Here is a 27,355-nt window from a genome sequence, read left to right as displayed (position 1 = left end):
TTGTTTTCTGATATGGGAATATGAATTTTTCAATGTTTTGGCTGCACTTGCAGATCCCTTCATATAATATATATATATATATATAATCTCTATTCTCTGTGCTCCCACATTTTTGCATGTCTGCTCATATTTTAAGTATATTTGATTTCTTCATGTGTCCCTATGTTACTCCGTGAAGTTTCTCTGACATGGTTTTGTTTTTGATTGTTTTGTTTTCAGATGCATTGCTCAGGAATGTTGTGGCACCCCGAGATTGCTACGCAGCTTGTTCTGTCTTCTGAAGATGACCGTCTCCCAGTGATTCAATTGTGGGATTTACGCTTTGCGAGTTCTCCATTGAAAATGCTGGAAAATCATACAAGGTAGAGATGTAAGGTGAACCACAGGGGTGTGACACCTTTTAGTTTAATAAATTGTTTAATTAGTTGTAGACTTTGGGCATGCCACACTCTTCACACATTTATTTGTAAAAATTGAAAACCATTTAGAATTTTCCTTCCACTTAACAATCATGTGTCATTTTGTGTTGGTCTATCACATAAAATCCCAATAAAACACATTACGTTTTTGGTTGTAACATGACAAAATGTGGAAAATTTCAAGGAGTATGAATACTTTTTCAAGGCACTGCATGTAACAGCGTAACACATTTGTTTAATTTGTTTATTATGGTGTGTACATATTTGTAAGTGCTGCTGTTATTGTCAATTTATACTCCCATTCGTTTTGCACACTAAGCGAAATTTTTCTTATACAGTTGTTTGCTCAGTTTTTAGTGCAGAACCGGTGGGGGACAGATGCAGCATCAGATTGATGCTGCATCCACCTAGGGGAGTATAAATCTTTGTTTTTCAAAAGTCTCTTTTAACCACTTCCCACCCGGCCAATGTATATAAACGGCCGGGTGGGAGCCGCCTCCTTCTGTCTGGACGTTCAGGAACGTCCATCAGAAGGAGGGGGATCGCATGCCCGCGCAGCGGCGCAATCCCGATGCGCTCGTGTCACCCGGACACGGCGCATCTGGGATCGGCAGGAGGGCTCTGTGATTGGCCCTTCTGATCACATGACAGCCGTGTCTAATCACAGCCGTCATGTGATGTAAACAAGCAGCTCTCCTCTCCTCACACGGAAGTCGTCGCTGAGGAGAGGAGAGCAGATTGCTGCACCCGGCTGGTGATCAGTGAGTATGAGCCGTTTTTACAGCTTTTTACTCACTGATCACTAGTCCTAGTGTAATACACACATGTCCCCACACATGTCCCTAAAACACACATGTCCCCAAATAATAAAAACACATGTCCCACTAAAATCACATGTCCCAATGATTATCTGCACACATATGTCCGTGATCACCTGCACACATATGTACATGATCATTTGCGTACATATGTCCGTGATCACACAAACTAATTGTTATACACTTAGCTGATTTTTTTTTTTTACCAAAAACATGTAGCAGAATACATTTTGGCTTAATTTATGACAAAATTTGATTTCATTGGATTTCTTTTCAAATAGAAAGAAGAAAATATAGTTTTTTTCCCCCAAATTTCCGCTATTTTTGCGCTTATATCACAAAAAATTTAAAACTGAGTCGTGAATAAATACCACCAAAATAAAGCTCTATTTGTGTGAACAAAATGACAAAAATTTCATTTGGGTACAGTGTAGCATGACCGCACAATTGTCATTGAAAGTGCGAGAGTGACGAAAGCTGAAAATTGGGCTGGGAAGGAAGGGGGTGAAAGTGCCCTGTATTGTAGTGGTTAAGCAGGGTTTAGTATACTTCTATCAGTACAAGACACACTGAAATAAGTATTGCAGCAGGGCAGAGCTGGGGAAAACCCAGCAACAATGACTTCCTCTTGACTGATTGCATGATTTAATGTGATCCTACCTGAACTGCCAGTACTGAGCGGGCTTAGCTTTTATTCTTTAGAATTGTATACAATCATGTTAAAGAACGGTTTCAATTAAATCAATGTTATTCCTGTGTCCAGGGGCATTCTGTCGATATCGTGGAGCAAAGATGACCCAGAATTACTTCTCAGTAGTTCTAAAGATAATCGTATACTGTGTTGGAATCCAAGCACAAGTGAGGTATTTCCCTGCATTCCAATTTACTGTGCCATATTCTTTATTCTCTGCAAATGTGATATATTTAAAAACACAATTTAATCACAATATGCAATCTTAGTAGTATTAAAAACCCACGTGTACACCAAACCCCCCCCCAACTTGGCCTAAAGTGCACCAAACATTACAAAGTGACTGGTATAATATGTTTTAGATCTACCATCAGTTATACAGTGCAAGGGCCTGCCTGAATATTAATAGTGGATGTTATAGTTAGCTGGTGATTTTTATAATTAGTTTGGTAACTATAATGGAGATTGAACAAAGGTTGTATAGTTAAATTGTAACGTATGGTGAGCTTAAAATGGAACTAAACCACTGAATGCATGTGTCTATTTTCCCTGCTCATCAAAAGTTCCTTCGTTTCGAAGTAGAAAAATGCCACTTTCAGTTCGTAGCTCAGCCTTTCGGGCTAGCTACTGCACCTCTGGTGTTTACAAAGATCTTGACCCCTCCTCTGGCCAGATTAAGGGCCCAAGGTATAACGATAATAGCATACCTAGACGACTTGCTCTTGATAGACCAGTCGGTAGCCCGCCTGGACCAAAATTTGGTCACTACAATCAACTACCTGGAACGCCTAGTTTGGGACCTCGGCTTAGAGAAATCGTCTTTAAAACCAGTAAGACTAGAGTATTTGGGTCTGGTCATAGATACAGCCCAGCAGAGGGTATTCCTACCCCAAGCAAAGATCAGAGAACTGATTCAGGTAGTCAGGGGAAAGAAGGGTCCTTCTATTAGTCTTTGAGGTTGTTGTGGAAGATGGTGGCTTCATTCGAAGCAGTTCCCTACGCTCAGTCTCATTCAAGGCTACTGCAAAACCGTATTCTATCGGCCTGGAACAAGAAGGTTTAGGCGTTAGATTTTCCGATGCATCTGTCCCCTACAAAGCATCAGAGCCTCAGCTGGTGGTTGATACCAGAAAAACTGCGGAAAGGAAAAACCTTTTTACCAGTTACCTGGACAGTGGTAACAACAGATGCCAGTCTTTCGGGTTGGGGGGCAGTCCTGGAACAGTCGACTGTCCAAGGGATATGGTCCAGGACCGGGAGGGCCTTACCCATCCACATTCTGGAGATCCGTGTGGCATATCTAGCCCTAAAAACCTGGACACTCAGGTTGCAGGGTTGCCCTGTCAGGATCCAGTCTGACAATGCCACCGCAGTAGCTTATAGCAATCACCAAGGGGGCACCAAGAGTCGTGCAGCTCAGGGAGAAGTAAACCAGATCTTAATCTGGGCAGAAAGACATGTGCCATGCTTACGGGCAGTCTTCATTCCGGGGGTAGAGGACTAGCAGGCGGACTACTTGAGCCACCAGCAGTTAGTGCCAGGGGAATGGTCTCTCTACCCCAACATCTTTTTGGCCATATGCCGGACATGGGGGGTTCCGGATGTAGATCTCTTTGCATCCAGGTTCAACGAACGACAAGGTTGACAACTTTGTGTCAAGAATGAGGGATCCTCTTGCATGTGGGACAGATGCAATGGTTACTCCATGGCATCAGTTCTCTCTGATTTATGCGCAGAGGTGGCTTTCTTATTAGGCAAATAAGGCAGCCATCTAAGGCCTCCCACTTTCAGGGGCCTAGCGGCCGCCTAATATTCCTAACGCGCATTTGGGAGTTGCAGGGAATGTCCCCCGATCAGTGTCCCCGACTTGTGTCCGGGCCACAACTCCTTTTCCCCACCAGGGGCGGACTTTCACTGACCACTGCCCAGGTCGGAGTGTCAGTGGGTGGAGCCATGTACTCCTCTTCCCTGTCTCCTCCCTCCTGCCGTGCACCGTGGATCTCTGACTCCAGCAGAACTTGAATAATGCCTGCAGTCTGCAGGGTGGACAATCTGACATGGAAGAGGACCTGTCAGAGCTGACGCTCGGCGATCATCCAGGAGCCAGTCTGCAACTAACAGCCTCAAAGGTACAGTCCTGCCCTGGTGCCCGACACTGACACATCCCGCCCGACTGTGACATCACCTATTCACCTATTGACTGAGCCCCCCCCCCCCCCCCCCAGAATTACCGCTGCCTTCCGCCCCTGTAAGGGTCGTGCATCGGTATGCCCTTTGAGCTGAAAGAGTGCAGCTGTGCAGGCCTAACACTATGGAAGCCCCATATTCTTTAATAGCCCAGCATTAACGTGGCCCAGGCTTCTGTTAGGACTGCTCATGCAGTGCCCATTATCAATACTACCACCCTGCCCAGGCGGTGCATGTGGAATGCAGGGCCTGTCAAGGGAGATCTCTTCCCGTGGTCCCATTGCTTTCCATGGAAGTTTGTCCTTTTTGGGTGGCTGGGCCTATATTAAGATAGGGGCCTGGAGCTGCAGCTCCAATAGCCCCTACATTAATCCAGCCCTGCCTCTGGCATACTAGCACCCTACCTCCTGTCATTATCATCTCATTCCTTCTGTACCATTATTATAGGGGAGATATGATCTCAGCCTCTCCCCAATACTGCCACCATCACCCTAAACTTCATCCTGTCATCTAACCAACTGTAATCCAACAGTTGCATCACACACTATAATACTGCCCTGCAACCCAGTGAGCAAACGGTGAGTGATAATAATAAGCAGTAACACATAGCAACCAATCAGTGAGCAGTAATAATGGGCAGTAACCTCTAACAACCCACCAGTGAGCGGTAATAATTTGCAGTAACCTCTAGCAACCAATGAGTAAGCGGTAATGACATGCAGTAACCTCTAGCAACCCATCAGTGAGCTGTAATAATGTGCAGTAACCTGGAGCAATCAGTGTGAACTAGATCTTTATGTTTACATTATTAAAGTTTTTTTTTTTAGATAAGTCTGTTTATTTGTTTTTTGGGATGGGAAGCAAAATTGCTAGGGTTGGGGGTCAGGAAAATGTTTGAATTATTTTTCCCATTATGGGCGTGAGTGGGGCCTCATGTCTAAGATTTGCCTAAGGCCTCACAAAGCCTAGAGCTGCCTCTGTTTATGCGTTCCCTCCTATTCTGCTACTGCCAAGACTGCTTTGCAGGATCAGGCAGGAAAATAAATCAGTGCTTCTGGTGGCCCCAGCATGGCCCAGAAGAGCTTGGTATGCAGGAATAGTGAAGATGGCGGTAGGCTCTCCTTGGACCCTACCATCCCGTCCAGACCTGCTATCCCAGGGACCGGTATTCCATCCTACCTCACAAACACTAATCCCAGGGACCGGTATTCCATCCTACCTTACAAATGCTAAATTTAATGGATTGGCTATTGAAACCCACATTCTGAAGAATCGTGGGCTTTCGGGCCCTGTGATATCTGCCTTGATTAATGCAAGAAATCCAGCTTCCAGAATGATTTATCATAGAGTCTGGAAAGCATATGTCTCCTGGTGGGAATCCAGGGGTTGGCACCCCAGAAAATATGTCATAGGCAGAATCCTCGAATTTCTGCAAAATGGGTTAGAGATGAAACTGGCTTTGAGTACCATCAAGGGCCAAGTCTCAGCCTTATCGGTTCTGTTTCAATGTCCACTTCACATTCTTTGGTCTGAAACTTTATACAAGGGGTAATGCGCCTTAATCCTCCAGTTATGGCGCCTCTGAACCCCTGGGATTTGAATTTGGTTCTCTCAGCTTACAGAAGCAGCCTTTTGAACCAATCCATCAGATTCCCTTAGTTCTGTTGACAAGGAAATTCATTTTTCTGGTAGCCATTTCTTCTGCCAGAAGAGTATCAGAATTAGCGGCCCTCTCTTGTAAAGAACCATATCTCATAATGCACAAGGATAGAGCGGTGTTATGCCCTCCTAGTTTTCTACCGAAGGTGGTCTCAGGTTTTCATCTAAACCAAGATATTGTTCTGCCTTCCTTTTTTCCAAATCACTATTCTATGGAAGAGAAGTCACTACATTCTTTGGATGGAGTGAGAGCAGTCAAAGCCTATCTGGAAGCGACGGCTCAGGTTCGCAAAACTGATGTTTTGCTCGTATTGCCGGAGGGTCCTAAGAGAGGACAGGCAGCATCAAAATCTACCATTGCTAAATGTTTTCGACAAGTAATTGTTCAAGCTCATGGTTTGAAGCAAAAGATTCTGCCTTTTCAGATCAAGGCGAACGCCACTAGGGCTATTAGTGCTTCGTGGGCGGTGCATCACCAGTCCTCTATGGCTCAAATCTGCAAGGCTGCAACCTGGTCATCAATCCATACATTCACCACATTTTATCAGGTGTATGTGTGAAGGCATGAGTCCTCAGGTCTGAGTACACCCTATGTTGTGTGGTTCCCCTCCCCTCAGATAGCATTGCTCTGGGACATCCCACCAGTAATTACTGAGTCTGTGTCCCGTGTTGTACGAGAAAGAAAATAGGATTTTTATAACAGCTTAGCTGTAAAATCCTTTTCTTTTGAGGTACATCACGGGACACAGAGGTCCCTCCCCTCTTCTAATACACTTATATTGCTTTGCTACAAAACTGAGGTACCTCCAGTAGGGGGAGGGGTTATATGGGGGATTTAATGTCCTGTCTAGGGTGTGCCAGTGTCCAATCACCTAGTGATACCCTATAATCCACCAGTAATTCTGAATCTCTGGGTCCCGTGATGTACCTCAAAAGAAAAGGATTTTCCAGGTAAACTGTTATAAAAATCCTATTATTTGATATGGATTTACCTAATTTTCACTTTAACTTTCAGGTAGTCTATGAGCTGCCCGTGAAAAATCAATGGTGCTTTGATGTGGAGTGGTGCCCACGGAATCCATCTGTGTTTTCTGCAGCTTCGTTTGATGGTTGGATCAGCGTGTACTCTGTCATGGGTGGAAGCTTGGAAGCTCAGCACAAGAGCCAGGCTGACAGGGTATGTCTTGTCATTAAAAATAAAACGGTGATGGATATGTTCTTTTAAATCAAAGTAGTTCAAGCTGTAGTCCTTTTTAGCTGGATTGAGCAAGGCTGGAGTAAACCCAAGAGCCGGGCAACCAACCCACCCTAAAAGTCTTACAGCTGCCCTCTCCATTGTTCTCAGCCCCATACTACATTCTCTTTCCCCTCACCTTACCCACTATGAAATCAGTCACATTCCTGGGTTGTATTCTGTTGCCTTTATAAATGAAAACTGTACACCCAATCAATATTAAAAGTGAACAATAGGTCCTGCGCAAATCTATCAGAAATCCTATATAAAGTGCTAAGTGCTTAATGGCAAATAAATATATAAAAATAAACCCAGAACTTAAAATAAATAGAAAGCAGGCAAAATACAAAAGTCCATATGGTGGATGTCAGCGTCTAATTCACTGGAACCAATTGGGAAATTGCAGATAAAAAAACAGTACTTAGAAAATCACGGGGCTGAAGGCTCCCAGAACTCTCACCTCCAAGTATAGAAAGATAGGCACATCAAACAAAGCAGACCACCTCCATTCTCGTTCTCAGCTGCAGCCAACTAGGAAAAAATGATCTCCACACTGGGCCACAAGGGGGCCATATAATATAATGTAGACTTTACTGTTGCTACGAGGAAGGTTTCCACAGGAGTGTGCAGCTCAAAAAATAATAAACATGGAGAGAGAGGGAAGGCTCTGATAGTGTAGTAATTTCTCAAAATGGTAAAGTTTAACTAAAAAAGCATAAAAAATCGGACTCTCACATTTAAACAAACGAACAGCACATAAAGCAAAATGGTGTTTTGGCATTTTCCGCCAGTCCTATTTCACTTGCAGTACGACGTATGGCCACTCCCAATTTCATGTACTTCCACTGAAGGGCCATCTATCTGTATTGTTTAAGTGTAAAATTGTTGAATGACTCAATACAAATTCTAGAACAAAATCACTGCCGCTCTTAACGTGAGACAACAGGACTTTACCCTCATGACTGTCATCCTGGGATGCAATAGAACACACCAGACACTGAGAACTAATCCTCATAAAGAAATACCATTGCAGTACCCATCCAGTTCCATGAACAATTGAAGAAGAGATAAAGGGGTGAACTAGAGGTCAAAATTCAAAGCAGTAAAAGGCCACATTAGGAAATAATTTCAAACTGACAGCTTATCCTATGATACGTCGCTAACAGGAACTACAAGTGCAAGTTCCAAGTATTCAAAGGAGGGTTCTGCAAGGATATTGTTTGGACAGGATGAGTGTGATAAAGAGAGAGAGGTTGAAGAGAAAGTTAAAAAAAAAAAAAAAATGGCACTATTGAGCATTTATAAGTAATACTTTGCAAATGGTTATTACAAAGGCACTTTAAGATATTTCTGCCAGGGTTCCCAGACAGCTACAAATTTGTCAGAGGTGTCCAGGAGAAGATTAGCTGTCTTCTCCTGAGTAATTATCCATGATATTTTCGGCTGTGCTGCAGCAAAGGATACTGAGGGTCGCTTTCAGGCATGAGCCATCTTCCTCTTGGCTCCCAACAACATGAAATGGATACGTTTCCATAGGGGTTTACTACAACCAGCCTCCTATTCAGTAGAGCCAGCTGGGGTTTTTTGGCAGAGCTTGTCCGGTTACTTTGCGCAGCAAACAGTCTTATTCCAGAATCCCAGAGTCCAAGGGCACTCCCACCAAGTGTGAAAGAATGAGCCCAAGTTGTCACCTCCCCTAAAACACAGTGGGGAGGTGTTTGGGAATATATTGACCAGGCGAGAGGGAAACATACCAGCGTGTAATAATCTTCAGATTGGCTTCCATCAAGGAAGTGTTTACCATGCCTTTAAAAGCTTGTTGAAATATAGAAAACCAGGTTTCTGCTTCCCCACGGACCTCCACATCACGTTCCCAGTTCAGGGCATATGCGGGTTTTTCTAGGTTCTCCACCAGTGCTGCATAGATTAATAATATTCCTCCTGTCTGATCCATGGCTTCAGAACACCATCTTTCATACATAGTAATTCTTGGTGGGTCAGGTTTCGAGTCCCAAATGGATGATAAGAAATGGCAAATTTGGTGTAGGCAAAACCTTTCAGTAGGGGGCATATGCAGCTTACTGACACAATGATTTAGCATCAGAGGTCCCATAGAGGACATGAAGGGGCCTATTTTGTATAAGCCCTTGTCCGTTCACCATTTTATATGCCCTAATGTCCATACCAGGTGGAAACTGTGGGTTGTTAAACAGATGGGTTAAAGGTGGAAACCCAATATCAAGTGAGTAGATTTGTTTAAAACTATAAAATGTGAAAAATAGTAGAGTACTGGATAGGGGATTTTAAATGTACATATTTCAGATATACACTACAACGTGTTATTATAAAAGTACGAAAAACTTCTCTTTATACACAACACTCCAATAATATTGATACAGACATATATTCAGAGTCATAGGTATATACACAGAATCCCTATTAGCGACGCCGTTAAATGCTGCAATTCCATACTTAAAATACTGCGTCCAAAAATTTCTACATGTTTTGCCAAAAACGGCTTCATCAGGAAAAATGGAAGAAGTTGTTAAAAAGTAATTTTTAGATGAATTCTGATATAGATTCTCAACCTTTGGTGTATAGAAAAGAAAGAAAAATCAATAAAATACACATAAACATAAACGGCATTAGATCAATCCCATACCCCCTTACACAAAGAAAAAATAAAAAATAAAAAAAACCCCACCTATATTGCAACACTCCATACCTCAACATAGGTCCAGAGGTGAGCACTTACAGGGAATCAACCAAAAATGTCATCCGACAAACATATTTTGCACTCCGTGGTCAAACGCAGCCGTGTTGGGTCACCCGTAGGGGGGGATGTCTTGATGTAAATTTTATCACAGCGGATATTGAATAATAGTACCCAAGATACAACATATGTAGTTCTAGTCCTTAATAGTCAAATTCTACCACTTGCAGTTTGACAAATTATTTATGTATATAAAACGGGAGAACAGGTCAGTGGACTAAATATAAACAGACCCCAGACTCACCCCTTTTAACCGCTTCGCACCCGCCCTATAGCCGAAAGACGGCTACAGAGCGGACGCCATCTGCCGGGAGGCCGTCCTGGACGTCCTCCTGTTTACTTCCGCAATGCACGCTCCCGGGAGCACGTATCGGGGAAGTTCTGTGCTGGCCGTGTCCCTCGGACACAGCCAGTCACAGATCTCTGTAAACGGCCAATCACAGCGGCCGTTTACAGCGCGATCGGCCTATCCAATGAGAGATGATCTCATATGTAAACATATGAGATCATCTCTCAGCGCCGCTCTCCCTTCTCACACAGACAGCATGTGAGAAGGGAGAGATGAACGGCTGCAGCGGCCGTAAGTGGAAAAAAAAAGTGCCATCTTCCCCAGTGCTATCTGTAACCAGTGCCACCTGTTAGTGCTACCTGTCCCCAGTGCCACCTGTTGTGCCATTTGTCCCTAGTGCCATCTGTCATCAGTGCCACATATTAGTGCCACGTATCAATGCCATTTGTCATCAGTGTCACGTGCCATCTGTTGTCAGTGTCACGTGTCATCAATGCCACTTATCAGTGCCATCTGTCATCAGTGTCACGCTTCATCGGTGCCACGTATTAGTGCCATCTGTCAGTGCCACATATTAGTGCCACGTATCAGTGCCATGTGTCATCAGTGCCACGTATCAGTGCCATGTGTCATCAGTGCCACGTATCAGTGCCATGTGTCATCAGTGCCACGTATCAGTGCTACGTATCAGTGCCATCTGTCATCAGTGCCACGTATCAGTGCCATCTGTCATCAGTGTCACATGTCATTGTCCTGGTGCTCCAGGGCCTTCAAAAGTGTAATAGGTAGTCAACAAGTTAGATGTGTAATTTATGCTCCTAGAACACGTGATGGTGCTCCCTGCATGTTGGGTCTCTCTATGTGGCCAGGCTGTGAAAAAGTCCCCCACATGTGGTATTGTAATACTCAGGAGGAATAGCAGAATTTTTTTGGGGGTGCCATTTGTGGTATACGCATGCCATGTGAGAGAAATAACCTATTACAATGACAATTTTGTGGAAAAAAATAAAAAATCTTAATTTTGCTAAGAATTGTGGGAAAAAAAATGACAACATCAAAAAGCTCACCATCCCTCTTACTGAATACCTTGGAATGTCTACTTTCCAAAAAGGGGTGATTTGGGGGGTATTTGTACTTTCTTGACTTGTTCGAGTCACAAGAAATGAGATAGGCCACCAGTACATCAGATGTGATCAATTTTGTGCGATTCGCACCACAGCTTGTAGACTCTCTAACTTTCACAAAGACCAAATAATATCCACTAATTTGGGTTATTTTTACCAAAGACATGTAGCAGTATAAATTGGGGCCAAAATTTATGAAGATATAATGAGGAATAATTTGCATAATTTTGTCACAGAAACAAAGAAATATGCGTTTGTTTTTTTTTTTTCAAAATTTTCGGTCTTTTTTCATTTATAGCACAAAAAATAAAAACCCCAGAGGTGATCAAATACCACCAAAAGAAAGCTCTATTTGTGGGAAAAAAAGGACAAAAAATTCATTTGGGTACAGTGTTGCATGACTGAGTAATTGTCATTCAAAGTGTGAGAGCACTGAAAGCTGAAAATTGGTCTGGGCAGGAAGGGTGTTTAAGTGCCCAGTAAGCAAGTGGTTAATTCCTAAATTCACACTGCACTTCCTGTCAGCTCATCTATTGAAAACATACCTCAGTTTGTATTATGGAGAAACAATGGTTTGGCTTTTTTCCCTATTTCATGCGATAACGCACACCAACTGATTTTTCAGGTATGCGTGTCAAGACGTTATACCTTATTAAAGCGGTTCTTCACCCTAAAGGGGAAGTTCCGCTAGTATTATCCCTCCCCCCCTCCGGTGCCACAATCGGCACCTTTCGGGGGGGAGGGGGGTGCAGTTACCTGGATAATCCAGGTATCTGCACCCACTTCCGTCCAGACCGCCGCATGGCTCCGCCCCCCCCCCCCGTTGTGTTCTGGGAAACACACAGTTCCCAGAGACGCAGCGGGGGACCATAAGAGAAGCGCAGTGCAACTCGCGCATGCGCAGTAGGGAACCGGGCAGTGAAGCCGTCATGCTTCACTTCCCGATTCCCTGACAGAGGATGGCGGCGGTGGCTGCAGCGAGACGAGCGATCGCTCGTTATCTGCCGCCGACATCGCTGGAACCTGGGACAGGTAAGTGTGATATTATTAAAAGTCAGCAGCTGCAATATTAGTAGCTGCTGGCTTTTAATATTTTTTTTTTTAGGTGCAGCTCCTCTTTAAGAGGTGAGATATGTTCTCTATGATTTTATTTCCTCTGTTTCCAGATAAGATTATGAAAAATATACAGAGGTATTCTTGTGAATATACTTTTTTATACTTTGTCATTTCTTTTTTATTTCTTTTTTAATTTTTAGGTGTGCTGTGTGTTATTTGCCTGGCCTCCATGCGCTTGAGCTCCCAATAGTTATACTAGATATATTCAGCGTAAATTTAGGAATGAAAAGGGGTGAGTCTGGGGTCTGTTTATATTTAGTCCACTTACCTGTTCTCCCATTTTACATACATAATTTGTCAAACTCCAAGTGGTAGAATTTGACTATTAAGGACTATAACTACATATGTTGTATCTTGGTTACTATTATTCAATATCCGCTGTGATAAAATTTACATCAAGCCCCCCCCCCCCCCCCCCCCCCCCCCCTATGGGTGACCCAACACGGCCGCGTTTGACCACGGAGTGCAAAATATGTTTGTCGGATTACATTTTTGGTTGACTCCCTGTAAGTGCTCACCCCTGGACCTACGTTGAGGTATGGAGTGTTGCAATATAGGTGGGTTGTTTTTTTTTTTTTCCCTTTGTGTAAGGGGAGGGATTTTGGGTAGGGATGGGAGATTACGTCCGATATGGACGTCCCCGGTGGGGTTTCATGTGGCCACTTCGGATTGATCTAATGCTGTTTTGTTTATGTGTATTTTATTGATTTGTATTTTCTTTCTTTTCTATACACCAAAGGTTGAGAATCTATATCAGAATTTATCTAAAAATTACTTTTGAACAACTTCGTCCATTTTTCCTGATGAAGCCGTTTTTGGCGAAACATGTAGAAATTTTTGGACGCAGTATTTTAAGTATGGAATTGCAGAATTTAACGGTGTCGCTAATAGGGATTCTGTGTATATACCTATGACTCTGAATATATGTCTGTATCCATTTTATTGGAGTGTTGTGTATAAATAAAGAGAAGTTTTTTTGTACTTTTATAATAACACGTTGTAGTGTATATCTGAAATATGTAACTTTAAAATCCCCTTTCCAGTACTCTACTATTTTTCAAACGAAATGGGATGTCGGTACCTTTATGCATACAGATTTTTTGGAAATTGTTCTCTAGCCACATTTTGACTATTATAGAATGTGAAAGAGTAGGGGCTAGAATTGGGGCCCTCTGTCTTGGGGAGAGCCCATATCAAAAAGTCAATGAGGTGTAATGGAACTGCCTGTCATGTTGCCCCAATCTGGTTTGTTGCCAGAAGCATAGACAGTAGAGAATTGTGCCAATTGAGCTGCCTGGTAGTATTTCCAGAGGTTTGGCAACCCCAGACCTCCACGTGTGCGTCTTCAATATAGTATGATGTTAGGGCATTGGTAGCCTTGGTTTCCCCAAATAAATTTCGTAATCTGAGATTGAAGCTTCTCTAATTGTTGCTTCTTTACCGAAATTGGAAGGGTGCGAAAAAGATTTAAGATCCTGGGAAAGAGGGTCATTTTGATTGACTGCACCCTACCCAGCCATGACAGGTTACCCTGTCCCCAGCTGGACATGTCCACACCCAATTTTTTAAACATAGGAGGGTAATTGCTATTATATTGTTGGTCTATGTTGGCTGCCAATTTGATACCCAGGTAAGGAATGTGTGACGAATGCCAGACAAAATCAAAGTGGTCTTTTAGCCATTCAACCAATGACCCCCGGGTGGAAATGTTTAACGCTGCCGATTTGGACATGTTTAACTTTAAGTTCAGAGACCCTCCCAAAGGAGTAGAAATAAGGGGGAAGCTGAGGAATAGTAGCAGGTTGTCTGCAAATAGGGCACATTTATGCGAACGTTGGCCACATCTTGCCCCATGAATGTCAGGGTGCTCCCTAATTGCAATTGCCAGGGTTTCGATTGCAACGGCAAAAATTATAGGGAAAAGAGGGCATCCCTGCCGAATCCCCTTAGAAATTGGGAAAGGATCTGAGTAACCACTTTGAAGCTTGACCTGGGCTCTTGGTCGATGGTAGCTGATCTTTTAGGCCCCAGGTGGGGCCCCCATGGTTCAGACTTATTTTTCCAGCACATGCCTCAGATGTTCGATTGGATTGAGATCTAGAGATTTTGGAGGCCAAGTCAACACCTCAAACTCATGTTCCTCAAACCATTCTTGAACCATTTTTGCAGTGTAGCAGGGTGGATTATTATCCTGCTGAAAGAAGCCGCTGCCATCAGAAAATACCGTTTACATAAAGGGGTGTACTAGGTCAGCAACAATGTTTAGGTAGGTGGGACGTGTCGTTTAACATTCACACGAATGGCAGGAACCAAGGTTTCCCAGCAGAACATTTCCCAAAGCATCACACTGCCTTGTCTTTTTCCTATAGTGCATCCTGGTACCGTCTCCTCCGCTGGTAAGCAGCGCACCTGCATCAAACCAGGCCTCCCCCTTTGACTGCTCCATGAACCAGTTCTTATGCTCATGTGCCCATTGTAGGCTGCGGACATGACCGTCTGCGACTATGCATTCCCAAACACCACAAACTGCAGTGCCCATTTTTTCTGCTTTCACCATAGCAAGCTTAGGGACAACATGTTTACTTGCTGCCTAATATATCCTACCAACTTTCAGATGCCATTGTTACAAGATAATTAGTGTTCATCACTTAACCTGTCAGCAGTCATAAAGTTATGGCAGTGCGTGTGTATGTATACAATAGCTTTTATATGTATGTGTGTTTGTGTGTATATATAGTTCCATAGTAGGTGAGGTTGAAAAAGACACAAGTCCATCAAGTCCAACCTATGTGTGTGATTATAAGTCAGCATTGCCTTGTATATCCCTGTATGTTTTGGTCATTCAGGTGCTTATCTAATAGTTTTTTGAAACTATTGATGCCCCCCCACTGAAATCACTGCCTGTGGAAGGGAATTCCACATCCTGGCCACTCTTACAGTAAAGAACCCTCTAAGTAGATTATGGTTAAACCTCTCTTCTAATTTTAATGTGTGGCCACGTGTCTTGTTAAATTCCCTTCTGCTAAAAAGTTTTATCCCTATTGTGGGGTCACCGGGACGGTATTTGTAAATTGAAATCTTATCCCCTCTCAAGCATCTCTTCAGAGAGAATAGGTTCAACGCTCGTAACCTTTCTTTATAACTAATATCCTCCAGACCCTTTATTAGCTTTGTTGCCCTTCTTTGTACTCGCTCCATTTCCAGTACATCCTTCCTGAGGACTGGTGCCCAGAATGGGACAGCATATTCTAGGTGTGGCTGGACCAGAGTCTTGTAGAGTGGGAGAATTATCGCTTTATCCTTGGAGTTTATACATTTTTGAATGCATGCCAATAGTCTGTTTGCTTTGTTAGGCTCAGCAATGGCATGCAATGCCAAGCTGCCATCATCTACTAGGACCCCCAGGTCCTTTTCCATCCTCGTTTCCCCCAGAAGTTCTCCCCCTAGTGTATAGAGTGCATTCATATTTTTGCCACCCAAATGCTTTATTTTACATTTTTCTACATTAAACCTCATTTGCCATGTAGTTGCTCAGGTATCCACATCCTGTAGAGAACCTATTGCCCTCTGTATTTGCAAACAATACTAAGCTAAGCAGATTTACCCCATCCTCCAGGTCATTCATGAATAAATTAAATCGGATTGGTCCCTGCACAGAACCCTGTGGGACCCCTCTACCCAACCCTGGCCATTCCGAGTATTCCTTATTTAGCACCATCCTCTGAACTTGCCCTTGTAGCCAAGTTTCAATCCATGTACTCACCCTGTGGTCCATGCCATCGGACCTAATTTTGTACAGTAAATGTTTGTGGGGAACTGTGTCAAATGCTTTTGCAAAATCCAGATACACTACTTTTAAGGGCCTTCCTTTATCTAGATGGCAACTCGCCTCCTCATAGAAGGTTAATAGATTGGTTTGGCAAGAATTATTCTTTATGAATCCATGACGACTACTGCTAATGATACCGTCTTCATTACTATAATCTTGTATATAGTCCCTTATCCCCTCCAAGAGCTTGCATAATATTGAGGTTAGGGTAACTGGTCTGTAATTCCCAGGAATGTATTTTGGGCACTTTTTAAATATTGGTGCTACATTGGCTTTTCTCCAATCCGCTGGTACCATTCCAGTCAGTAGACTGTCAGTAAAATTTAAGAACAATGGTTTGGCAATTACTTGATTGAGTTCCCTAAGTACCCTTGGGTGCAAGCCACCTGGTCCTGGTGATTTATTAATGTTAAGTTTCCCAAGTCTAATTCTAATTCTAATTCTGTCCTCTGTTAGTCACGAGGGTACTTCCTGTGACGTGTCACGAGGATAAGCACTGCAGTTTTGGTTACTAAAGCCCCCCATCCATTCCCTCATGAAGACTGAGGAGAAGAATAAATTCAATACCTTCGCCATCTCCCCATGCTTTGTAACCAGATGTCTTTCTTAATTCTTTATGGGGCCATTATGGTCTGTTCTCCCTTTTATACTGTTTACATTCTTAAAGGGGTTGTAAACCCTTGTGTTTTTTCACCTTAATGCATCCTGTGATGGACTCGGGATGCATTAAGGTGAATGGTGGACTCGGGAGCGCGCCGCAAGTTAACCCCCTGGGAGAGCGCTTCTCCTAGGGGGGGTTATCTAATGTGGGGAGGAGCCGCTGGACCCCAAAAGACGGTGTTTGGGGACACTCTGTGCAAAACGAGCTGCACAGTGGAGGCATGACGTGTGTGTGTTTTTTTTTTTTTAAATAAGCAAAGCTTTACAATCGCGTCAAAGAATTTCTTGGGATTTTGTTTTTGCTCTCCTCCGCTGTGTCTCTTTCGTGTTCTATCTTAGCCGTCCTAATTTCACCCTTACATTTCCTGTTGCATCCTTTATAAAATCTCAATGCTGGTGATTCCTCAACCTTGTATTTTTTGAAGGCCTTCTCCTTCTGCTTTTATATGCATTTTTACATTGGAGTTAAGCTATCCAGGACTTTTGTGCGATCTTCTAAATTTATTACCCAATGGGATGCACTTATTTAAAGCGGGAGTCCGCCGGGACTCCGCGTTTTTTTTATTTTTTTTAAAGTCAGCAGCTACAAATACTGCAGCTGCTGACTTTTAAAATGGTGACACTTACCTGTCCAGCGCGCCCGCGATGTCGGCACCCGAAGCCGATCTCTAGATTGACACTCGGGTGCTGCCGCCGCCATCTTGGGTATGGGAATCAGGAAATGGAGCCTTTCGGCTTCATTTCCCGGTTCCCTACTGCGCATGCGCGAGCCACGCGGTGCAATCCGGACGGTCCCCGCTGCCTCTGGGAACTGTGTTTCCCAGTAGGCAGCGGGGCACTTGCGCAAAGGGGCGGGCAGTTGCGGAAAGGGGCGCCCCTTTCCGCAGACAGCTATCCCGGAAGTGGGTGCAGTTACCTGGATTATCCAGGTAACTGCACCCCCCTCCCCCCTGAAAGGTGCCAATTGTGGCGCCGGAGGGGGGGGATTCCGATGAGCGGAGGTCCATTTTAGGGTGGACCTCCGCTTTAATATGCTCTTAAAGCGAACCCATCTCTCTTCCGTGTTCTTCTTTCCTAAGTTTCTATCCCAATTTATGCCTTCTAGGAAGGTTCTTGGTTTAGGAAAGTTGGCTGTTATGAAATTCAGTGTCTTTGTATTCCCCTTGTTTTTCCTATTTGTGTGATTTATGCTGAAGCCAATTGACCTGTGATCGCTGTTTCCCAAATTGCCCTGTATCTGTGATCAGGTCTGTATTGTTGGTAATCAGTAGATCTAGTAACGCTTTATAGTTAGGAGGTCCAACGCCAGGAGAGGACTATGCAGAACATGTAATACATGTGAAAAACAGAACTGTATAGTTCTGCCCAGGGGGCGGTCCCTCTGGTAATAACTCCTAAGCCTGCTTCCTGCAGCTCAGTTTTTTTTCTGCCCAGTGAAGAAGGACCTAGGCTCCCTGCAGGACCATCGGTCCTGGGATTTTTTTTTTGCCTTTTGCGCAAGATTTTAAGATCCTGTGATCTTCTATCAACAGCTGGCTGGTTGACAGGCTGGATAATATAGATGCTTGTAGTCTCCCCAGCCTGGCCATCGAGCGCCTGCAGGCCCTAGCTACGTGCTGAGTCGGCCATGACATGCCCCTCAGGCTCCAGGGGCGGCCGGTGAGCGCAATGCTCCGGGCACACATGACTGGACTACGGATGTCTTTGTCACAGTGGGCCATGGCCCACAGCCACCCCGTGCTGCTCGGGTGTGGGTCTGTGATGGGATGCCCGTAAGTACAGCTCTCCCTGTCTCGGCAGGACAGAACAGCTGGGCATTCCCTGGGAGGTTGATTAGGGGGTCCCTCTTCTCCCTTTCTTCTCTCCCTGTCCCTGTTTTTCCTCCCCCCCCCCCCCCCCCCCCCGTGGGTAATGCTACATGGCTGGGCTGTAATGCTGTGTGTGTACCTGAGCCAGGGGTCCTCCGCCGGGCTCTGATCCTTTCCCTTTGATTTTTTTTTTCCATACAAGGGTGCCCAGCGGCCATTTTCTTGTAGCCTCAGAGCATTTTTTTCTCCACAGCGCTGGTTTCTGTGCCTCAGAACAGCGCGGTTTTTACTCCTGGACACTTGAAAGCTGACACAGGACACGGCTATCTGCGACAGCAAGGCGCAGTACTCGGTCAGGGTGGTGAGTCCTGCTGTGGGGGGCCCTCAGTCTGTAGCAGCTAGGAGGGTGGGATTGAGCACCTTGCCCTAAGTCCCCAAGGGTGGCAGACAGGGTGGGGTCAGCATGGCATCAGAAGCTGGCATTTCTTCCCCAGACGTCCCTGCAATTGCAACCGGCTTGTGCAGTTCCTTTGGATGTTTTGTCGGCGGTCCTTGAAATGTTCGTTGCCAGGGTATAGGCAGTGAGTGGGTGCAAGGGGGGTACGAAATGGCCCCTGCCCCCCCCCCCCCCCCCCGTCCTCAGGGGAGAACTCTGATTCAGACTCGGGCCCCGCAGTGACTAGCAGCCCCTGTTCTGATGTATCAAGAGGATGCTGACCAGGACCGATCGGACAGTGAGGATGATTCCGTGTCCGGGTCCAAACAGGAAAAAGTGCTAGTTGGAGCACTTATCACCACTGTGCGTTATACCCTGAAAATACAGGATGCAGCAGGATCCTCTGCTGAGGTGGCGGTCCCTTTTGGGTCCCGTAAGCCAGCCCGTACACCTAAGGTGTTTCCGTATCTGACTTATTTTGATAACTTCATATACAAGGAATGGGAAAGCCTGCAATGGACCTTTTTCGGTACCAAAAAGAATGGCGGTGCGGTACCCCTTTGAGGAGAGCTTCCTTTAAAAAATGGTCGGCTCCCCCGGTCGTGGACCCCCTAGTATCTAGGTTAAACAAAGTAACCATGATCGGGGGGAGCGGAGCTAGCGGCCGACATGTGAGCAGCACTATGAAGGAGCTCCGGCCGGGACGACGAATCATGTCTAAATCCTGAGTGTCAGAGATCCTTCACAGCACAGATACCCTGAGACTCCCTGGACTTGACAGAATGTGCGGGCATGGTGAAATACAGGCCAGCATCCATGAAATCTGCCTCCGACCGCCTATCCCGTTATGCATGAGGATCCCAAGATGGCGACGGCCATGCGGCGGAGGAACAGGGCCCAAGCAGTGCACAGCGGACCGGAGCCGTTCGCTCACCCGTACAGCCAGGGAAGGTAAGCCTGCTACCCCGCAGGTCTCAGGGCAGGAGAAGGGGCTCATCCCTGGATAGTTGTCCCCCCAGGGATGTGCGGGAGACAGAGCAGGCTGAGGCCGAAGGGGAACCCTCACTAAAACAAATCTTGGAAGCCATATACACATGCTAAACCACTCTGACTGAAAATATTGATGGGATAAGGGCAGAAATGTCTTTTCTTAAACAAGATGTACAGACTATCAAAGAGAGGGCCTCAGAAGCCGAGCAACGGATTGGTGATCTGGAGGATGTAGTGCGCCCCATGGAAAATAAAGTGCAAATCCTGCATAGAGATGTCTGTGCCCACACTGAAAAGTTGGGAGACATGGAAGACAGACAGAGGAGGAACAACCTCTGTTTTGTTGGTTTCCCTGAAAAGGCAGAGGGTAAACAGACTGAGGATTTTCTGGAGCTATGGCTTAAAGATAATATGGCTGATACCACTTCTTACGTTTGCCATAGAGGGCCCACAGAATCCCTTCTAAACTACCACCTCCGGGAGCACATCTGCGCCCACTTATTGCCCGCATATTAAATTTCAGAGACCGGGAAAGTATCCTTCGTACAGCCCATACAGGGAGTGAATTACAGTATAATGGGAACCTCCTTTCCATATACCCGGATTTCTCTGCAGTCACGCAGAAGCAGAGAGCCAGTTTTGTACATGTTAAGAAAAGGCTGCAGGAATTAAATGCCATACAGTATGCTCTACCCAGCAAAACTGCGGGTGGTGGATAGAGGTAAAGCCTATTTCTTTAAAGTAACCATGATCCTGGTTGAAGGGGCTTCTGCATTTAAGGACCCTACCGACAGGAGGGCTGAGGCAGTGGCCTGGTCCATGTTTACGGTAGTGGGGTCAGCGCTACGACCAGTACTGGCCACAGCATTAGTGTCACAGACCCTTACTGAGTGGGTGAAATTGTTGCACCGTGAATTGGAGAAGCAGCAGTCTCCTCCAATCTGCATGGAGCTTGCAGACCAATGGGTGCATGGCCTTAAGTATGTCTGTGATTCGGACCTGGATGCACTTCCTCTGCTCTCCAGAGCATCAGTATCAGCAGTGTGGCTGCGGCGGCTGATCTGGCTGAAATCCAGGCATCTAAAGAAAACTTTGGCGGATTTGCACTTTCTTGGTGAGCGGCTATTTGGAGCCTCACTGGATGACATTAAGAATGTCACAGGTGGGAAGAGCACGTTGCTACCACAGTCCAAGACGGGAAAGGAGCCACGCCACAGGCAAGGGCCCTTCTTTTCCGCTCAAACTAGACTTTTTCATCCGCCCAGGACTTCAGCTAAGCGCCCCCAGTCCGACAGCTCGACTGCTGAAGGACAAAAGCGTCCCTGGTCTCGCAAGCCTGCGAGAAAAAGTGCTACCGCCTGAAGGTTTGCCCCCGCCCGATGTACGGGTGGGGGGTCACCTTTGGGAATTTGCAGCTCGGTGGGCCTCTTGGCTGTCCGACCAATGGGTGTGCAAACTGATTTCATCGGGCTACAAGATAGTTCCTCTCTTGGCTGCCAAACAGATCTTTTTCCCTCGTGCATACCATTACTCCCGGCTCGCCAGGAGGCCCTGTTTGGGGCAGTAAGGGACGTGGTCAGCCAGGGTGATGGTGCCTGTTCCAGAATCGGAAAGGTTTCAGGGATTCTACTCCAATCTGTTTGTAGTCCCCAAAAAGGAAGGGGTACGTCCAATCCTGGACCTAAAAGCCCTCAATTGCTTTGTGAAAGTACAGAAGTTCAGAATGGAATCAGTTCACTCAGTAGTCGCTGCACTCCATCAGGGGGACTCCCTGGCGCCTCTGGATATCCATGACGCGTATTTGCATATACCCATATGCCTCAGGCGTCAGAGGTTTCTGTGGTTTGCAGTGGGGGAAGACCACTACCAGTTTGTGTCTCTCCCCTTTGGCCTGGCTTCAGCACCCTGAGTCTTTCCCAAAGTATTGGCTCCAATTTTGGCATTGTTGCAACAACGTGGGATTCGCAATCATGGGTTACCTTGACAATCTCCTTCTGAGAGCAGCTTCTGCCTCAGAATTATAGGAGGTTGTGGCAATCGCCATGAAAACTCTACAGGAATTTGGGTGGGTACTGAACAGTGGCGGCTGGTGCTCAAAATTTTTGGGGGGCGCAAACAAATTAAAAATTCAAAAAAAATAAATAAATAAATAAAAAATAAATCAATTGCAGCCTCACTGTGCCATCAAACGCAGCCACTGTAACTGTGCCAATCAAGTGGTGCCACTGTGCCATCAAATGCAGCCACTGCCCATCAAATACCGCCACTGTGCCATCAAACGCAGCCACTGTGCCCCTCAGTTGCAGCCACTGTGCCCCTCAGTTGCAGCCACTGTAACCATCAAACGCTGCCACTGTGCCATGAAACACAGCCACTGTGCACATCAAACGCTGCCACTGTGCCATAAAGTGCTCCCACTGTGCCATCCAATGCTGTCACTGTGCCATCAAATGCTCCCAATAATGCCACTGTGCCATCCAATGCTGCCACTGTGCCATCCAATGCTGCCACTGTGCCATCCAATGCTGCCACTGTGCCATCCAATGCTCCCACTGTGCCATCCAATGCTCCCACTGTGCCATCCAATGCTGCCACTGTGATCCCCCTTCGCCCCTGCCTGCTCGCCATCTGCTGGGCACTTACCCTGTCTTGGCGGGGGAGCGGGTGACAGCGAGCGTTGTCTTCCATGTGTATTCTCCCGTCCTCTTCTCCTTCAGTCCTCTCGTATGATTGGACGCCTGATAGGCATCCAATCACAGCGCCTGATGTTTCAGGCGACCAGTAACAGACCCGGCCATCTGATTGGCTGAGAGGCGGGTCAATGTTAGCAAAGCGAATTCCCTCGGCTTTGCTAACATTGAGCTGAGAGACAAGGAACGCACAGCGTTACGCCGGCTTTTCACTTTTTTGGGCGCCTATTAGAGCTTACAGCTCTAATCAGGTGATTCCAAAAAACACCCCCACCGCTGTAATTCAGGTGCCCGGTGACCGAAAAGGGGCCGGGCATCTAAATAGGGGGTGTCAGCAGCAACCATAGATGGATTCATGCAATGCATAAATCTATCTATGGTGATTACAGAGTGACAGGAGAGGGGGGGCGCCCTTTATAGACGCACCACCACTGGTACTGAACCTCAGAAGTCGGTACTAGTGCCGACTCAGCACCTGGAGTACCTAGGCTTACTGCTGTACTCCGTGGAAGTGAGTGTTTCTCCCTTAGACAAGCTGCAGACTCTCAGGACTGCAGTGAAGCTGCTGAGGAACCGCAGGTGGTCATCGCTGAGTTTCTGCATGCGAGTCCTGGGCATCATGGTAGTCTCCTTCGAGGCGGTAACGTGCACCCAATTTCACACCGGAGTCTTGCAGAAGGAGATATTATCCAAATGTGAGAAATCTCCATTATCCCTGGATCGGCAGTTTCGGGTGAGCCAGTCAAGGATTCTCTTCTCTGTTGGCTGAGATCCCTGGCCTTTCGGTCCAGGAAATCGTTCCTGCCTCTTCATTGGACGGTGATCACAATGGACGCCAGCCTGTCTGGCTGGGGTGGAGTACTGGGAGTACAATCGACCCAGGGCCTCTGGTCGAGGGAGGAATCCCAGTTACCGATAAATGTACTCGAGCTTCGAGCGATCAGGCTATGCCTCTCCACATGGTCAATGAGAATAAGAGGGCGTCCAATCAGGATCCAGTCGGACAACACCACAGTGGGGCATATGTCAACCATCAAGAAGGAACAAGGAGCTTGGCTGCAGCACGAGAGGTTGCTCACATCCTTCTGTAGGCAGAGCGACACGTACTGGCCCTGTCGGCCATATACATCCTGGGAGTAGAAAACTGGCAGGCAGACTATCTAGGTCGCCAGATGCTGGACCCAGGAGAGTGGTCACTGCATCCGGAGGTGTAAAGGCTTCTTTGCCTGTGGTGGGGGACACCAGATGTAGATCTTCTGGCCTCTCGGCTCAATCGACGGGTGAGGAGGTTTGTGTCCAGGACAAGAGATCCTTGGGCGGACACGTCAGACACGTTGGTGGCTCCATGGGAGCAGTATTGGCTTATTTATGCCTTCCCTCCTCTCAAACTGTCACACATCTGCTCCGCAGAGTGGAGGCCAAAGGGATTCCAGTAATACTGATTGCCCCAGATTGGCCTCGGTGTCCTTGGTACACCGACCTAGTACGCCTGGTGGCGGATGCTCCTTGGCAGTTGCGATGCGAGAGGATCTTCTATAGCAAGGTCCTATACTCCATCCTGCTTTACCATTGCTGGTTTTAACAGCATGGCTGTTGAAAGCCAGGTGCTAAGGAACCACGGTCTGTCGGACTCAGTGATTTTCACTATGCTGAGAGCACGAAAGTCTTCTTCTCGGAAGATATACCATCGTACGTGGAAGGCTTCTATCTCCATGTGTGAGGAGATGGGGTGGCGTCCGCACACCTATTCTGTTTCCAGGATCTTGCTGTTCTTACAGCGAGCCATGGACCAGAAGCTGGCCTTGACTTTTTTTTTTCCAACAACCCCTGGCGTCTCACTCATTGGTGAGTACTTTTGTGCAAGGGGTTCGACATGTATTCCCTCTGGTGCGACCACCCCTACCTTAGTGATGTAATCTCACGTTCACTTGTACACCATTCTTGATATATAGACATACTCCCCCCCCCCCCCCCTTTTTTTTTTTTACCCTCTTGCCTAGTTTAAAAACCTCTCTAACTTTTTGGTCATCTTAACTGCCACCAGATCTGAACCCTCCTCATTTAGGTGCAGTCCGTCCCTTCACCTCTACCTCTACCCTCAGCTTCTTTAGCAAGGCAGTGGTTGTCTTGGAGGTGTGTTTGGGGGTCATTATCGTGTTGGAATACTGCCCTGCGGCCCAGTCTCTGAAGGGAAGGGGGATCATGCTCTGCTTCAGTACATGTTGGCATTCATGGTACCCTCAATGAACTGTAGCTCCCCAGTGCCGGCAGCATTCATGCAGCCCCAGACCATGACACTCCCACCACCATGCTTGACTGTAGATGAGACACACTTTTCTTTGTACTCACCTGGTTGCCGCCACACACGCTTGACACCATCTGAACCAAATAAGTTTATCTTGGTCTCGTCAGACCACCGGACATGGTTTCAGTAACCCATGTCCTTCGTCTGCTTGTCCTTAGCAAAATATTTGCGTCCTTTCTTGTGCATCATCTTTAACCACTTGCCGACCGCCGCACGACGATGTACGTCGACAGAATGGCACGGGCAGGCATATGGGCGTACCTGTACGTCCCGGCCTTCCCGCGGGTGGGGGGCCCGATCGGGCCCCCCCCGGTGCCAGCGGCGGTCGGTTTTCGTTCAGAAGCGATCCGGGATGAGGGGGCGGCCATTCATTCATGGCCACCCCCTCTCGATCGCTCCTGACGAATGGAAGTGAGTCGTGACATCACTTCCTCTCCTGTAATATAAACACAGGAGAGGAAGTGATGTAATCTCTCCTCCGTGTCGGTATTTTTCGTTCCGGTACCGAGGAGAAAGGATCGGTGAGTTGCACCAACACGACACTTCACAGTAGAACATGCCAGGCACACTCACACCCCCCCCCCCCTTCACCCCCCGATCACCCCCCCAATCACCCCTGCCCCCCCCAGTCAGTGACACCAATAGCATTTTTTTTTTTTTGCATTGGTGTCATTTGTGACTGTAATAACTGTTAGGGCAGTTAGGGTTAGCCCCCTTTAGCTCTAGGGTACCCCCCTAACCCCCCCAATAAAGGTTTAACCCCGTGATCACCCCCCGTCGCCAGTGTCACTAAGGCTGGGTTCACATTGCAGCGGTTTATGAGAACGGATGTGATTCGCACCGCACTGCAGTGCAAATCACATCCGATCTCTGTGCGATTCGAGTTCAGCCATACAGATAGTATGGCTGAATTCGCGCCGCACCCGCCGCAAATTCGCACGGGACCCTTTTTTTGGTCCACAGCAGAATCGGATCGCATGGGTGTTCACACCATGCGATCCGAGTTTGCAGATCGCACTGCGATATGCGAACTGATCTGGGGGTGTCATTAACATTTCACTGACACTCCCAGCAGTTCGCATAGGGCAGTGTGAACTGCCGCCGGGAGGCATGCGATGCGGGAACCCGCCGCGGATTCGTGGCGTTCCCGCATCGCTCCAGTGTGAACCCAGCCAAATAAGCAATCGTTTTTCTGATCGCTGTATTAGTGTCACAGGTGACGCTAGTTAGGCAGGTAGGTATTTAGGTTCGCCGCAGCTTTTTATAGCGCCAGGGACCCCCATATACTACCGCATAAAGCCCCCTGATTGCCCCCTAGTTAACCCTTTCACCAGTGATCACCATATAACTGTTACAGGTGACGCTGGTTGGTTAGTTATTTTTTTATAGTTTCAGGGCACCCGCCATTTATTACCTAGTCTCACTAGTGTACCCCTAAATTTAGGGGTGTCTACTTTCCAAAATGGGGTCATTTGGGGGGGGGTTTGTGCCATCTTGGCATTTTATGGCCTTCAAAACTGTAACGCCCTTAGCCTGAAGGCGGTGCTTGGTTTTCGGGGCCCCGTACGCGGCTAGGCTCCCAAAAAGTCCCACATATGTGGTATCCCTGTACTCAGGAGAAGCAGCAGAATTTATTTTGGGGTGTCATTTCACATATGCCCTATAGCATGTGTGAGCAATATATCATTTAGTGACAACTTTGTGTAAAAAAAAAATATTCAATGGGCTCAACATGCCACTTATCAATTTCCTTAGGGGGTCTACTTTCCAAAATGGGGTCATTTGGGGGGGTTTTGTACTGCCCTGCCATTTTAGCACCTCAAGAAATGAGATAGGCAGTCGTAAACTAAAAGCTGCGTAAATTCCAGAAAACGTACCTTAGTTTGTAGATGTGACAACTTTTGCGCAAACCAATAAATATACAGTTATTGACTTTTTTTTTTTTTACCAAAGACATGTGGCTGAATACATTTTGGCCTAAATGTATGACTAAAATTTAGTTTATTGGATTTTTCTAATAACAAAAAGTAGAAAATATCATTTTTTTTCAAAATTTGCGGTCTTTTTACGTTTATATCGCAAAAAAGAAAAATCGCAGAGGCAATCAAATACCATCAAAAGAAAGCTCTATTTGTGGGAAGAAAAGGACGCAAATTTTGTTTGGGTACAACATTGCATGACCGCGCAATTACCAGTTAAAGCAGCGCAGTGCCAAATTGTAAAAAGACCTCTGGTCATTTACCAGCAAAATAGTCCGGTCTGAAAGTGGTTAAAAGAGCCTCCCTTCTGGGACAACAGCCAAGCAGACCAATGTGATGCAGTGCGCA

The 27,355-nt window shown here is 46.3% G+C and overlaps 1 protein-coding gene across 6 annotated transcripts in view; it reads left to right on the top strand.

Annotated features, from left to right (window-relative positions):
- The window catches only part of SEC31B (SEC31 homolog B, COPII component), a 360,793-nt gene that overhangs the window by 101,832 nt on the left and 231,606 nt on the right, over positions 1–27,355 (top strand). For all 6 annotated transcript variants that reach the window (XM_077454443.1, XM_077454445.1, XM_077454444.1 and 3 more), the window contains 3 exons: positions 220–362; positions 2,001–2,100; positions 6,790–6,951. In XM_077454443.1, coding sequence (XP_077310569.1) covers positions 220–362; positions 2,001–2,100; positions 6,790–6,951 — 405 coding nt within the window. The remainder of the gene's footprint in view (positions 1–219; positions 363–2,000; positions 2,101–6,789; positions 6,952–27,355) is intronic.

Source organism: Lithobates pipiens, unplaced genomic scaffold, assembly GCF_037356315.1.
Source record: "Lithobates pipiens isolate NorthernLeopardFrog02 unplaced genomic scaffold, aLitPip1_a1.2 Scaffold_25, whole genome shotgun sequence".
Classification (NCBI taxonomy): Eukaryota; Metazoa; Chordata; class Amphibia; order Anura; family Ranidae; genus Lithobates; species Lithobates pipiens.
Note: the sequence above shows the minus strand (reverse complement) of the source record. Positions and strands in the feature narration are given on the sequence as shown.